Source organism: Epinephelus moara, chromosome 10, assembly GCF_006386435.1.
Source record: "Epinephelus moara isolate mb chromosome 10, YSFRI_EMoa_1.0, whole genome shotgun sequence".
Classification (NCBI taxonomy): domain Eukaryota; kingdom Metazoa; phylum Chordata; class Actinopteri; order Perciformes; family Serranidae; genus Epinephelus; species Epinephelus moara.
Window position 1 is genome coordinate 16804020 of NC_065515.1, and position 15079 is coordinate 16819098.

Here is a 15079-nt window from a genome sequence, read left to right on the forward strand (position 1 = left end):
GTTCCCCCAGTGCCAAGCCACAGGAAATGAGGTATTCGTATCACCCGAGGGGGGTATGAAAAGGGGCATTTGTTTCACCGCTGTAGGTGACAAAGCAGCAGAGAGAATAACCGAGGGCAGGAAAAGTATGGAAGAAAGAGAGCACTTGAGGAAATGAGAGATGAGATGAAGAATAAATTGGGAGAAATAGAGAGAAAGAACTAAACTTGGTGAATTGTACTCAGTTGAGGTGTATGACTAGTGCAGGGTAAAGCTAGAGTAATAGAGCTGGTGTTTTCTCTAAAAACATATCCAGTGACGACCCCCACTGCGTAATAGAAACAGATTTGTCTGGCTTGTCACTCATTTTTCATTAACATGGAAGGCATTTGTCCATGTTAAATAAAGAAAATCACCCCTCTGCATTTAGTCATATTTAAAAAGAGACGTTACGTACCAAACTTTGAACGAGCTCCTTTAAAGGAGCAGTGTGTAAGGTTTAGGGGGATTTAGTGGCACCTAGCAGTGAGGATTGCAGGTAACAACCAGCTGAAACTTCTCCCAGTTAGGAGTTCAGGAGTTTTTACAGGGAGTCAAATTATCTGTAGAGGTCTCCTCCTATCCAAAACAAATGGACAAGGTGATTTAAACCGATTAAAACACTGAGGAAAGCTGTGTTACGTTACAAATGAGTGTTTCTTTGATGCGGTTTAGCTTGTCTTAAATGGACCGCTAATGTGTGCTCACCTTTTCACTCTGATAATTTAAGATCTAGACATTCACGAGCCAAATTTTCGAGGAAGCCCCTCCTCTTCCTCCGGAGGGGCTGCTAACCACAGTGGCCAACATGCAAACATAATGGCCCTATCTAGAGCCAGTGTTTGGTTTGTCTTTTTTGGGCTACTGTAGAAACATGTGGATGAACACAGCAGACTCCGTGGATGGACCCGCTCCCTATGTAGATATAAACGCCTCATTCTGAGATTAGAAAAACACACAATGATTCTTATTTTCAGGCGATTATACGCTAAAGAAAACATACTCATTATATTATGTTCCACTTCTGCCACTAAATCCCCCTAAATCCTACACACTGGACCTTTAACATTTCATTGTACTTTTTACAGCCGCCATGACAGAATTATCCTGTCTGACCCATCAACTGTTCATTGAACCACACAGGAGGTCATTGGCATTAAACCCGAGACATGAAATATATGATCTGACTGAACAATAATTCACATTCGCAGTTTGTCCAACAGACAGCAAGCCGGCGGAGGAGAGAGCACAGGAGAGCTTGCACAATAGCATATTATTCCCATCAAGTTGTGTGTGATTTCATGAGAACATGTAACAAAAGCCTGCAGACTTTTTCCATTACATTGTTAAGTTCTGGAAACACTGCTGTGCTAGGAATGAAATGCTCATGTAGCGATAGTTTTGTGTACCGAGGTAAATAGGTGATGAGATTACACAGCATCTCTGAAACTCAGGGTATGTTAAGGCTAAAAAGATCCATTTGTGCGCTGGGCTCCGGGCCAGCATGAATACCACAAACCAGAGCTATTTGACAAAACGTTTGAGATCTTTTTGATTATTTTCATTGGATTTCTAGGTGTTGCCTGGTAACTGTCACTTGAGTTATTCTGAAATGTAAAGCACCTCCCATGTGCTGTGGCGGGCCGGCCAAAGCAAATAAGTCTAATGTGTTGAATTTATTTTCAGTTACTGTTTGACTGTCGTTGGCTGAAAAAGATCACAGTTAATCTGGAATTGGGTAATATTAGTCATTCGCATGTGTGCATGTTTCATCTAACTTCTGGACAGAAGCTGTGGGGTGAAGAAATAACATGATGAGTGTTTTGGCTCTGTGATTTTACTACAACTCATTCACCCCAACAAACTTGTGTCTTACTACAATGTTTTCATCAAAGAGTTGCAGCAATCACAGTGACTGTCAGTAACTCTGTATGGGTTTCACAGATTCCCCCGTGTGGGAGATGGAGGGAGGTTAAGTTAATGATGGTCATTACGCTGGCCTTGGGCTGGGGTGCAGTGTTTATTTGCTGGCTAGAGCTCCATATCCCCTGGTCTGTCTCTGGTAGCGCCGGGTCTGATGCTGACTGACTCTGATTTATTGGCTCCCACCGCACACTGCAGCCTGGCATCAGTCCACTCAAGGGCGGTGGTATCTGATCAGACCGTAGGCTGGCTGGCTGGCTGGCTGGCTGGCAGGTCTGTGTTACTCAATTGGTGATTGACCGTCATGTTGGTAGAATGAGAGAAGGAAAGTGTGAGGCAGAGACGGGGAATTTTTGCTTTTGATTTCTCTGTCTTGCTTTCAAATGCCTAACTAAAACAGTTGAGTATTTATAGTTTAATAAGATCTCTTGTATGCTGGAGTTTCAGTATCCAGCCAAGTTTTTTTGTTGCAGCCACCCACCTTATTAACTTAGCCCAGCTTGGCCCAGCTTTACCCAGCTCTGCTGAAGAGAGACGCCTTGGATGTTGGCTAACTTGGCAGACAATCAGCCCCAAAGCAGAGAATTACTTTCAGCCACTCAAGCCCCTTCCAGGATAATGTCAATACCACCCCGATGGCCTGGATGGGGTCCTCTATTTACAGTCTGCCTTGGCATATGCCTAATTTGACAGGGAATGGATGTCATAGGACAAAACCTCTTTACCTCAGACAGTATCTGAGTGTTTTCAGGACAGAGGAAGGAAAAAAAAGAGCCACAAAATAACTCAAGAAGACTTTATATTTTGGACGAGTGAACAATTGCCAGTTTCCCTTTCTGTTTTATGTGCATTAGGTTCCATTTTAGGTTTTTATGTGTCTGCGTTTTATGCTTACTGCACTGTATGTGCAAGCTAAGACTGCGCTGTAAAGACAGGATTATCTGGGACAGCTGATTGGCATGTGGTCCGTCAATAAAGTGCTTTCTACTTAATGTCAGATTGTACGAACAAATTTAACCATCAGTTTACTTCCCACATTTGATGTCTCTGCCCACATTGACATCCACACAATAATAAAAACATTTTGCATTTGTGATTTACAATTACTTCTACTAAACATTGTGTCATTAAAACACACAGAACAATAAACAGATATCCTCTCTGCGGTTTGTGTGGTTCACCACAGTTTTTGTTGTTGTGCTTTATGACTGTATCTCTTGTTGTCTGTCAGCCAGAGGGGTCATCAGTACACACACCAGCTCAGTGATTTACTGTAAGTTTTGTAAAGGTCCGTCTCTGTTACACTACCAACAAACTCCCACTCATTCCTGTTTATCTGTTTTTCAGTTAAAATAAATTTCAATTATTTAATTGCACAAATTTAGCAAGACAATACTGCCAAGATTATTAATCCATCGATCTGTTTTTCTTCACTGTTTTCACCTTTCAGAGTTAAAACATACGTGCGTGGAGTTTTGATGTACTTCACATTTTACTTCACTACCTTTCATATTGAAAAATATTTAACTCACTATCTCATCTAATAGGTACAGTTACTAGTTGCTCTGCAGACTGTGATTTCACCCTAATTACTTTTACTTCTTTTTACATTTTACAGTTGTTTTGAGTAACTCTTACGCCACCGACTGATTAATATCTATTTGCCTCACAACCATCTGTAGGTAATTTTCTATACACTACATTCCTTAACATCACACCTCCTAGATCTGATAGAGGAGCAACTGGCCCAGGTGTTGCTTGAGGCAGCAATACATAAGAGATTCCCTGAGGAGGGTCAGATACCAGGCAGATGACCTTTGTCCTTTGACCAGTACACACACACACACACACACACACACACACACACTCACACACGGACGCATACACCTGACCTGGAGCCTGAGCAACTGTGAACTTCTTGTCTGGAAGCAGACCTGTCTGTGGTCATTCTCCATGCCTGTCTGATGCTGACCTTCCTTGTAGGTCAGTGGAGGGTGGCTGTTCTGAACTGCCATAACCTTTGACCCTGTGGATTCCTGCATGGCAAGAGGACCCACAGGCTACAGCTGCATAACTTGTTGATCTGGCTGTTTCTAATTTTGTAACTCTTTGCAAAAAGACCCCCTTAAAACCCCTAAAGAAACCACAAAGAATTTAAAACAACAGAACGTGTTGTACAAAACATTTTGTCCATCCCAAATTTCCCAGGGTCCAATCTGACTTATTCATATTGCTTGTTTTATCACACTTTAACAGCCCAAAACCCAGTGACATTCAGTTTACTATCAAATATGACAAAGAAAAGCAGCAAATCCTCACATCTGAAAAGCTGAAATCAAAGAATATTGAATGTATTTACTTTGAAAATGACTAAAATGATTATCAAATGAGTTTCTTTTAGATTAATTTTCCATAGATGGGTTAATCGACTTATGGCTTCTAATCTGAAGACTAGTCTAATTAATTGAGCTTCTTGAAGTTACAGGAAATGCACATTGCGACACGGTATGTAGTTATTTGGCCTACTTCATGTCCAAAAATCTGCCTCCCCCTTTGACTTTGAAGTCAGTATCCTTTTCGCTTTCATTCTTGAATGATCGCTTTGGATGAGGTGGCAGCCATGTTCCTTTTATTACTATTAATGGCAGTTAACGAGCGATCCACGGGCCGGGAGGCAACTTCAAAGGCGGCGACATGGCCACAGAAGAGTTAATCTCCTTTAGATTGAGTCCTGAGAACAGTAGGACATTTCAATATTGAGGAAAACCCCTGGGGCTTAAAGTCCCTCTTTTATGGCTGTCTTTCATTCTGTTTTACTTCAGTTCATCCTCTAAAGCCTCGTCCCTGCGATAGGAGAGCAGGCACTGACCTGGAGGAAAGACCACGACAGAGAGAGGAAGAATAACAAACTAAAGCACTTCAGGGTCAATCCCTCATAATCCTTCATATATTGACATCCCCTAGGTCTGTAACAGTGGAAAATCTTCAACGCTTTGTGGGGAAAAAGATCACGGACGACGCTGGGTTAACTGCTCATTAAGTGTTGGAATGCTGATGTCTCGCTCCACGCATTTCTGGCGTTTTTTGGGGAGCTCAGTTTGGTTTGTGTATTTGCCCTAGAAATTCAACCCCCGCCAAGGGTCGGGCCTCTTCTTGCTTATGCTGCTCTCTCCTTCGTTTCCATATCTCTGTTTTCTGCTCCCTGCTCCTCCTCCTGCTTCCTCCTCATCTCAACATAAACTTGTTTTGCTTTCCCTCCCACTGATCCCCTGTTCCTTTCCCACCGTCCCGTCTTCTCCTCTCCTAACCACCATTCCTCTGACTCTCTTCACACTTTCTTTCTAAAACCAAACAATCCATTTTTCCTGCCTTTTCTCCCTTTCCTGTTTCGTTACAGTCTTCCTGACCACTAATTCTACCTAAATATCTCTCGTCTGCCTGCCCACCTGTTTGTCAGTCCCCCTGTCTCTCTGTGCCATCTGGTAATGTGGTTGGAGGTGTGCTCTGCTCTCCATCCATCAGAGATTCAAACCCCAGCTGTCATCTCCCTGGTGACAGCCCCGGGGTTACTACGGATACCGTCTGGTGAAGAGGAGAGGAAGGTCATCTGTTTCACGCAGGAGGAACTTGAGAAGTTCATCAAAGCTAATACTTAATTTCACACTTTTCCCCTGGTGCTCTGATCTCCTGGTTTAGACTGCACATCCAACTAAATGCTGTACATTCCTGATGCAGTCTGTTGACTATTTATACATAAAAGCTAGTTTACTTGTCACAAGGTGTACCACTCAAGTTGTGGAAACAGTTTTAAATATCTTCTGTGGCTCTTTAGGATGAAACACTGATGATGTCGTTAGGGTTATCTTGGGTTAAGCTTGAGACAATCTCAGAACCCTTTGGCTTTGGTCTGATGGTGATTTAGCCTCTGCGGGCAGTGGCTGATATTTCAGGAGTTCAGGTGTAAGTAGTGGATACACGGCCCAAGATGTCCTCTTCTGTGCACCAGTCATTGATTACAGTCCGAGACAGACTTTATAAACAGAGTTATGACTCTCTGTAAACAGATTTGTACGTTATGTTTCGACCAATGCCTTCCACACAAACTGTTTACCAGCAGGCAACCAAATGTTGCGCTCTTAGGACGACAAGACTCTTCTGTTTGCCAACTGTTTGACAACTCTCCCCGACACTCAGTATATTTTTTTGGAATAGTTTGCTCGGAGCAGCCGGGTCTTACATGGCAACACAACAAAACATGTCCCCCAAGACAAGAAGAAGAAGAAGAAGAAGAAGAAGAAGAAGAAGAAGAAGAAGGCATGAAATTAAAATGTGTTCTGCCGGAGATTCCTGCGCATGACATTTTCATTACGTTTATAATGTTGAATGTTTCTAGGTTGCAACACAAAGCCTACTCAGATGTACTTGGTCAGTACCACTCGGACTATAAACAGAAACCTAAACACTTCTGATACCAAAATCGTGTCCTGTTGCCTATAGATTCTGCATTCATATGCAGATATCTGTTCGTAGAGATTAGCCTTGAATCTTCAAATGTTTGATAGACAACCTGCCTTATAAAATAGAGACATGGAGTTTGAACGATGAGAGTATTAAACAGGCACGGAAGGTCCAGTGGTAGAGGCTTTTGAGTTACATTTTGGAAAATGTCATACTCAGGAATAAATGCCCTGATACACCAAGTCGGTGGTCGGCCATTGGTCATTGTCTATGAGCATCTGTCTTCCTAGTTTGTGCTGGTTGTCCCATTGGCACTAATTGGCACTTTTTGGCTTTGGTGTGTTTGGGCCTTAGAAGTCAGAATATCCCTTAAAGATTACGTCTTCTTTAAACACTACATCCCTGGTGTGCCCTCTTAAAGGCTTGATAAGTTGTTGTCTTGCGTTACCAGACTTTGGTCATCTTAGAAAAACACTGGGCAATCTAGCGTTACTTTAAACAGTCATAAATTATGTCCTGGGGGCAGAAATGGCCTACACTAAAGAGATGTGATCCCTGTGGCAAATGACTTTACCATGAGCATCTGGAGCAGACTACATCCCAATTTACCGAGCTGTGGTCCCTCAATCCTTAGTCATGCCATCAGCAAATGCAAACAACCAACCACCAACACAGATGACCACAGATATACCCGTCATTATACGCTTTGAAAGGTCACTAAGGATATCATTAGTACAACCACACAGTTGGAATCCCTTCAGCTTGTTAAACAGCTTCTTGCAGCGTCTTGGGGTATTTCATTCGAGTGCACACACTGACTCACGCACATTTCCTCATAGTAAATGGATTTTGGTTTCAGGATTGATGCATGTTGGGACTTTTACTCCGTTTCTAAATAAACTGAGTTAAAAGTAGGTGTGTAATTATTCATGGAAGATAAAAACTGAAGTGTTATTCGCATTAGCTCGTGAGGCATCTGCAGACCTCAGTCCTGCTGCATGTTTATGTGTGTTTGTGCGTGTGTGAGCAGAGGCCAGTCATCTCTAGATGTGGTTTAGCCATCTCCTCAGAGGAAATCTTTGCGGCTAACCTGTCAGACCAATCAAGTGCTCCATAAGCTGTGATGACTCTTACATCTGTCAGACAGGGTCAAAGATCACTGCAGGCTCTCTACCAGTAAGAATCCCAGCTGAGCGAGAGGGCGGGCGGTGACGGGGAGCAGCTCTGGATATTTGCCAGAGAACAGGACAGCCCGGCATGGAATTTGGGAGAAAGGAGGACTTTATACATCCGGTCCTTCCAAGTATAAATTCAGCCTTGAATGAAAACAAAATGCGTCTCCTCATGTTGTAGGCCCCTCGCATTTCCTTCTCCTCCTCCCCTCTCTGAAAAAATACCTCCATCCATCACTGGAGGAGGCTTTATATCAAAGTTTGTTTTGTTTACTTTAAAAGCTTAGGCCATGCAGGTCCTGGGCAGCTCAGAAAATAACTCTTTACTGTGTGTATTTGTTTAGGGCTTATACTAAAATGTTTTGGGAGGTCTGGGTGAGTAGTGAGTTTGTTTGTTCTTTCTTTTCTGTCTCTATCAGGCCCAATGTGTGTGGCTCTCGCTTCCATTCATACTGCTGTCCGGGCTGGAAGACTCTGCCGGGAGGGAACCAGTGTATTGTTCGTAAGTTTCTCCATCCTTAAATCCTCTTTAATACAATTCGACAAAGCCTAGTGGAGAAGATAAGAAATAGGCGTGGGATAATTCAGTTTGTGTCTCATTGTGTATGGCTGAAGAAATGAAGAATAAATTAAATCAATCTCATCTCCTCTTTGTCTCTCCAGCAATTTGCAGGAATTCATGCGGCGATGGCTTCTGCTCCAGACCCAACATGTGTACCTGTTCAAACGGCCAGCTCTCTCCCAGCTGCGGAGCAGGAGGAGGAGGTCAGTAAGAGCGCCACTCATCACACGTAACTACAGTAACTAAGGCTGCATCAAACATCAGTCCCATCATATGGTGTTGAGATAAATAGAATTAAAACAGTTTTATTTAAAGTATTTGCATTTCTTCCCCCACATGCACAAATTATAAGCAGTTTGGGGTTCAATTTTCAGGGATCAAACCACCAACCCTACAAGAGCTGAAACAATTATTTGATCATTCAACTAGTCGATCGACAACAGCTATTTAGATCATGGATTTGTCGTTCAAGTAAGCAAGAAAAGAGTCCCCAATTCTAGCTTCTCAAATTATATGTGCTGCTTTTCTGTGTCTCGCTTGATTGAATTGAAGTTTTTAAGGGGTAGTTGGACAAAACAAGACACTTGACGATAATAAGGATGCTTGGGAAATACACTTATTTGCTCTCTGGTCGAGCATTTGATTAGAAGATCAGTACCACTCATTAGTTTAGCATAAAGACTGAAAACAGGGGAAACAGCTAGCCTGGCTTGGTCCAGACATAACAAAGGTACCTACCAGCAACTCAAAATTGCTGGTTAGCTGTAATGGAATCCTGGAGTCTCCATTTGTTGACTGACAACTGCCCCCAGCCAACAAATAGGCTGAATGTCATGCTAACAACAACCATCACTTCCAGTTAACAACTGGCAATTGATTTAAATTGCGGAGATATGTGAAATCTTCAAACTCGTTTATTTGTGTTGTCATTTTCAGCCGTATCCATAGCGTCTAACGATATACACTGATGGTCCAGCCTTTCTGAGGTTTCTGCTGTGCTCATTTAATGTACTGTGTTGCTTTGCTTGTCTATAGTGTGAACATATCACAATACATTTAAACCACAGACACTGATTATAAAGTCATAGTTTCTGTTCTCTAGTTTCAACAGTGTTGGCTCGCCCGCCACAATGCCCCACAGTAACGTCAAGTTGCCTAACGTAACCCAACTAACGCAACGCCAACAACCTCAATGAAGTTGTTTCTTTGATTACGAAGAATGAAATGAGACGTGAAGCTCACTTGTCACAAGATGCTTGCCACAAATTTAGTCATGAGGTCCAGACTGCCAGATTTTCCCAACTCTGCACACTATAAGTCTTTTCGACTGGCACAAGCTGTCCCAGATTTCCTCCCTTTTCAGACGCTGAGTCCAGAGCTGTCTTTGTGTGCTATTTGCAAATGGAAATCTAAAAAACCCAAACTCTTTTCCACTCTGATGGTTACCCAGCTCCCCCATAGACAACAAGACTTCGCCATTTTCTCTTGATATCTCAGCTGTACCTCGCCCCGTTTTGCTCAGAACATGGGGCAGGGGTTTTCTCCCAGGACGTTAGTATAATTGAACATTTTGTATAGTCCAGCACATAACCCCAGTGAAATGACGAATTATACTTCCAACACTTTGTTTTTTGTACGGATCAGACAAACAAGATGTAATGTATTGAGCTTTAAATGTGCTGATAGGTGGATTTTGTTACTTTTGTACAAAGCCAGGCTAGCTGTTTTCCCCTGTTTTCAATCGTTGTGCTAAGCTAAGCTAACCAATATGACAGATATGAGGGTGGTATCTATTTTCTTATCTAACTCTCCACCAGAAAGAAAACAAGCATACCCCCCCCCCCCCCAAACCTGATACTTTAAAAGCCTCTCAAACACCTGAGCTACAGATACCCATCCGTCTTGTTAAGTTCAGACGGATAATACAAAACACAGGACTCCTTTTTCCATCAATACCAGTCCAATTTTTGAATCCTGTAGACAACTCAAGCGTAGGATTGCGTAGCGGTTAGAGGCTTTCCTTCAACTATGTTCCCAGATTGATTGAAACCTCTTTTTAAAGAGCCTTTGGCCCATTGCTCACCTTATTCGATTACTTACTGTACACAAGGCCCCTCAGAATAATCCAGTAGATCACTGTTGTAATAGTAAGTATAGAAATACTATATTCCCATTATTCTTCTAAATGACCTCATGCCTGACTTCACTTTACTGTGCGATAAGTGGCCCCAACTACCGATGAAACGATACTGCCTGTTACTGAGCAGTTTCAGTTCCTACTCATCCAATTGCTCGGCTATTTTCCAGATGTAATGGTTCCACCCTTCTCCCATGGGGGCTACAATAGTACTGTAGCCAGTGTAATATTAGTGCATGAAGTCCCAGGCCTGTAGGTCACAGGGTTTGTCAGGATTAAAGTAGAGAGTCTGGCTGCCCCAGCTCAGTCTGCTGGGCTTAGTTACAGACCACTCAGGATGTGTGTGTGTGTGTGTGTTTGGAGCAGAGCGAGGTGTTTTACAGCACATGCAGAGTGTGTGAAATCACGTTTGTCTTAGTGAGATTAGTGCAGTGTGTGCAGGGTTTAACTATGAAGTTAATATGTGCCTGACATGCAGAAAACATTGTCGTTAAGCACCACTTTGGGAGCATGCAAAGTATGTGTCGATGTGTGTATTAAGTAGCGTGCAATATGTTCAGCTTCACTGCTTTGGTCGGCCAAAGTCGGCTCGTCAGTCACGCCTGGCCCCTGCCAGACCCTTTACACATGCTCACATTCCATTAAGCCCACTAACACACACATTTTCACTCGCACAACTGCACACAAAGATATACAGACGCTCTTATACTAACAGACAGGCAAAAAAACGTACCGGCACACACAAGCTAACACAGTGAGCATCAGTTGGCTGTGACCCAGAGGTGTAAAACGGGATCTGTTCCAGCCATAAGTAAGGACGACCCTCAGAGGAAGGGCATGGAGGGTGGGGTGGAGGAAAAACAGCCTCTGACCTGTATGGCAGGATACGCAGAGATCTCCTGCAGAGTCAGTGCTTTGGCAAGAGCTATGAAGTCATGTTCCTCAGGGTCAGGAATGGCGCTCAAAAGCGAAGTGATAAATTAGAGTGAGAGCTTAGAAGAGCTGGGCCGAACTGATCGTCACACTCTGTGATTCTCTGCTTTCCTCAGCAGGGATTTATGGGGGGTTTCTACAGGTCTACAGGCAGTGGGGAGGCAGGGAAGGAAGCTACTGAGAATTATCAGAATAATCAGAGACAGCTTTATTTTCTATGATTAGTATATTAGAAATATGTTTTAGTGCACGCTGAGGAGTGTATCATTGCAATCCTCTTCGTCTGGCTTCTCTGGCAGCTTCCATGAAGGTCAGAGGTCAAACAGCTTTATGGACTGAGATAAACATACACCAATTAGTGAGCACTGAAAGCTGAGGAATGGCTCCGAAATACAGTGGAGGTCACTTTATGTGATCAAAGTTAGCCATCTCCTCTATAAGTCAATTTCCTCACTGGCCTGCATGCACTCCCCAAACTCCACTGTGTCTAAATCTTTGTTATATTTGGGTTAGATGTGTCTTCGCTCCATTAATATTTAATATTACAGCTTTGTTTTGAAGTTGAAAACTGTTTTCATAACATAATCCGTCTCGGAGGCTTCTGGCCAAGAGAAGGCGAACACTTCTCATCATAGATCTTGTCTTCCCAAACGTGCTGACTCCCAAATTCAGCTTTTGGAGAGATTCCACCATTTAACAGGATAATTCAGTGCAGTTGGAAACAAATTGCAGTTCTATGGAGATCCGTTTGGAAACGCCAATTTCCTCCGCCTTAATTATACAGCCTGATTCTAGCACCCTGGTTCGCCGGGTTATAGATAGCATCTTTATGTCTCACATCTTGCCTGTGGAATGCAGAGGTCCAAATAAATGAGCAACACATTTGTGATTTTCTACATGTAACCCACGTGTCTGCGATTATTGTTGTGTCCACACAGATGGTTGTCTATGATTTCTTTTATGGCTCTTCCTGGAATTTTTGTTGTTTGCCAAAGAACAATACAAGGGCCTGTTTCTGTGGATAGCCTGGCAGACCTTTAAGAAATGTTACACTTTTCCACAAATAGAGAAGTAAAATCTTAGTGAAGCCAAGGCGGCTTTCCAGAGGTGGGACCAAGTCATTGTTTTGCAAGTTACAAGTAAGTCTCAAGTGTTTGCACTCAAGCCCCAAGTCAAGTCCTAAATGTTAAGTATCATAATGTGCTCTTCACCAACTGTAATGCTACTTTAGCAACAGAGTAATGATGTCTAACATTTTAAAAAATCATGACAGACTCTTTAAAATTTGTAGCCTACTTCGTTAGAACAAGTTCTCCAACGAGTGCTCAGTAACGTAACGTTAGTTCTTCGTGGTTCTCTCCTGCAGCTTGACTGGATGCCGTCAGATTGGTTTAAATAAAGTGGATCTGGAGAGTTAAGTGTTGACTGGTTGGGAATGAATAGCGTTAACGTTGATTCAGGAAATGAGTTGATTCACGGCACACTTTTTAAATGACAGGTATTTTTCAAGTCAAAAGCCTCAAGTCCAAGTGAAGTCATGAGTCATTGGTGTCAAATATCAAGTTGAGTTGACAGTCTTTTTTTGATTTTATGAAGTCGAGTCTAAAGTTATCAAATTTGCGACTAGAGTCTGACTCGAGTCCAAGTTATTTGACTCGAGTCCACTCCTCTGCGGCTTTGTAACTGCATGATAAGCAGGCGTTACGTGTCAGTTCCCAGACAACAAGGGTTCATGCTGTCAGTCACCCTTGTAATAAACACACTGACAGTTTAGTGCAGAGCAGCTGTGCTGAGGCTTGTATAGGGTCATCTTTATAACCTCATCCTTCCCATAGCCATAATTACAAAATCATTACCACGGACGTTCTTGCCCTAATGCCGAGAAACAGCTGTCTTTAGACTGACAGGCTTCCATTCACAGACAGCAGTAGTGAATCCTGGGAATGCGGAGAGAGGCCTTTTTTAATTAGAAGCCATGCCTTTTTAACATAGTCAGTCTTGACCACAAAGTAATGCTCCGTCTTGTTAGGTATGAGGCTTGTGTGCAAATAAATGGATCTAAATTACCCAAAAAACTGATGATGTGTGTGAAGTACTGAGCTGGAGGACTCTTAGTTTCCCAGAACGGAAAGAAATCTTTGTGTTTGTCCCTCAACCTGCTTTGACAGCATCTCATGCAGCTTTCTGGTTCACTACATTGTCCGACCATGCCTGAAAGTGAGGCTGACTTGTCACTGGTCCCTGGGGTGTGTGTAAATCAGGACAAAACACAGCTATAAAGCTCCTCAGTTTTCCATCAGACACTCACACATACCCACAAGCACACACTCGCACACGCCCAACACACAAGCCTGGACTTCCTGTGTTTCGCAGGCTCTCGTAAAAAACACCCAGATGTGAGCAGCTCACCGACAACACCACCAGAGTACAGAGGTGCATTGTGGTGCCGCAAAGCAAGTCCTTTTGCTCAACGTCTGGAAGACACACACACACACACACATATTTATATATATATATATATATATGTATATATGGACATCCCCCTACTGTGTTGCTCTACAAGTGCAGCTTTCCAGGCACGGGTCATTGGAGCAAACCATCTCTCTCCACCTGCGGGGGATGAAATGCCATGAGTAGGGGGAGCGAGAGGCGAAGTTAACCAGTGAGATCATCTCCTTCTGTCTCCAAATGTGCTTGTTTGCTTCCTTCTTCTCCTCCTTCCCTTCCTGTCTGCAGAAAAAACATATGACACCTGGTACACATGGTACCTCCAATAGCTCTCCGGCACCTGTCCCATCATCCTCTGTTCCCTAAGGGCAGAGAGTTCACTGGGTATAAGACTCAGTGAAGACTAGGTATAAGGAAAATCTTGCCCCGTATGTTCTTGACCCATTTAGAAACACTGTTTGTGGGGGACAAGTTGCCTTTAGCTTTGGATTGCAACAAAGCTGGAATGGTTTTCTCCAGGGTTTCTGTCATGGCAGGGAAAACTGAAATCACTCACTGCGCGCATTATTCAGGTTTCACATCACCGCTCCTCTTGTTGGCCTCGAGAGAAGAAAGAGAGTCAATAGGGCTTACAGTGTTAACCTCATGTCTTGAGCTGCGGTTGAAACCTGAGAGCAGGACCTGACCCATCTCCCCAGAGAGTGAAGGGAGAGACAGCACACTAGTCCACTGACCGATAAACCTGGCTTGCCCCAGAGTCCCAAACTATTTGCTTTAATTTATCACCACATGTTACCATGAGACGCAATCCAGACAAAAAGTTGTTAGTGCCAAATCTGTACGCAGAGCCTGCCAAGTGTTGCACATGAGAAAGTTAACTGGAATTCTTTCTAGACTTTAGATGCATTAAATATATCGAGCGAATGAAAGCTCTGTTGACAATTCCAGTGGAACTGCACCTCTGCCCTGCATTTACTGAAACTACACAGCGTCCAAGATTCGTGCTGTTGTGCTTTGACTCATGTAACTGAAGTCTGCGCTGTGTAATCTGCCAGTAAGGCAGGCGTGGGTGATCACAATGAAAAGCTACCTAAGACTGTGTTCATTCATCATGACTCACACAAGTCATATTTAGTGTGTTTGGGTACAGTCAGAATAAGTGGGTGGATTACAGTGGCTGAAAATGCCTCCTGTTGGCAAGTGTGCGCACTCAGAAAGTCTCATTAGACAAACTCAGCTCCGAGGAAGCTCAGTCATTTCCCCTCTGCTGCACAGCTCCGCATGCCAGAAATGTTAGAGAGGGAAAGAGACATAAACAGACAGATGGAGGGGGAGAGAGAGAAAGAGAGAGGAAATTAATGTTGAACTTGCGATTAAGATATAGACAGAGGAGCATGAAAGGCGCGGAGGGAATAGTGGAGGAAGGAA

At 43.2% G+C, this 15079-nt stretch overlaps 1 protein-coding gene across 1 annotated transcript in view; it reads left to right on the forward strand.

Moving 5' to 3' along the window:
* fbn2b (fibrillin 2b) overlaps positions 1 to 15079 on the forward strand; it is an 81633-nt gene that overhangs the window by 5874 nt on the left and 60680 nt on the right. The window contains exons 3-4 of the mRNA XM_050054542.1: positions 7991 to 8073; positions 8235 to 8336. Coding sequence (XP_049910499.1) covers positions 7991 to 8073; positions 8235 to 8336 — 185 coding nt within the window. The remainder of the gene's footprint in view (positions 1 to 7990; positions 8074 to 8234; positions 8337 to 15079) is intronic.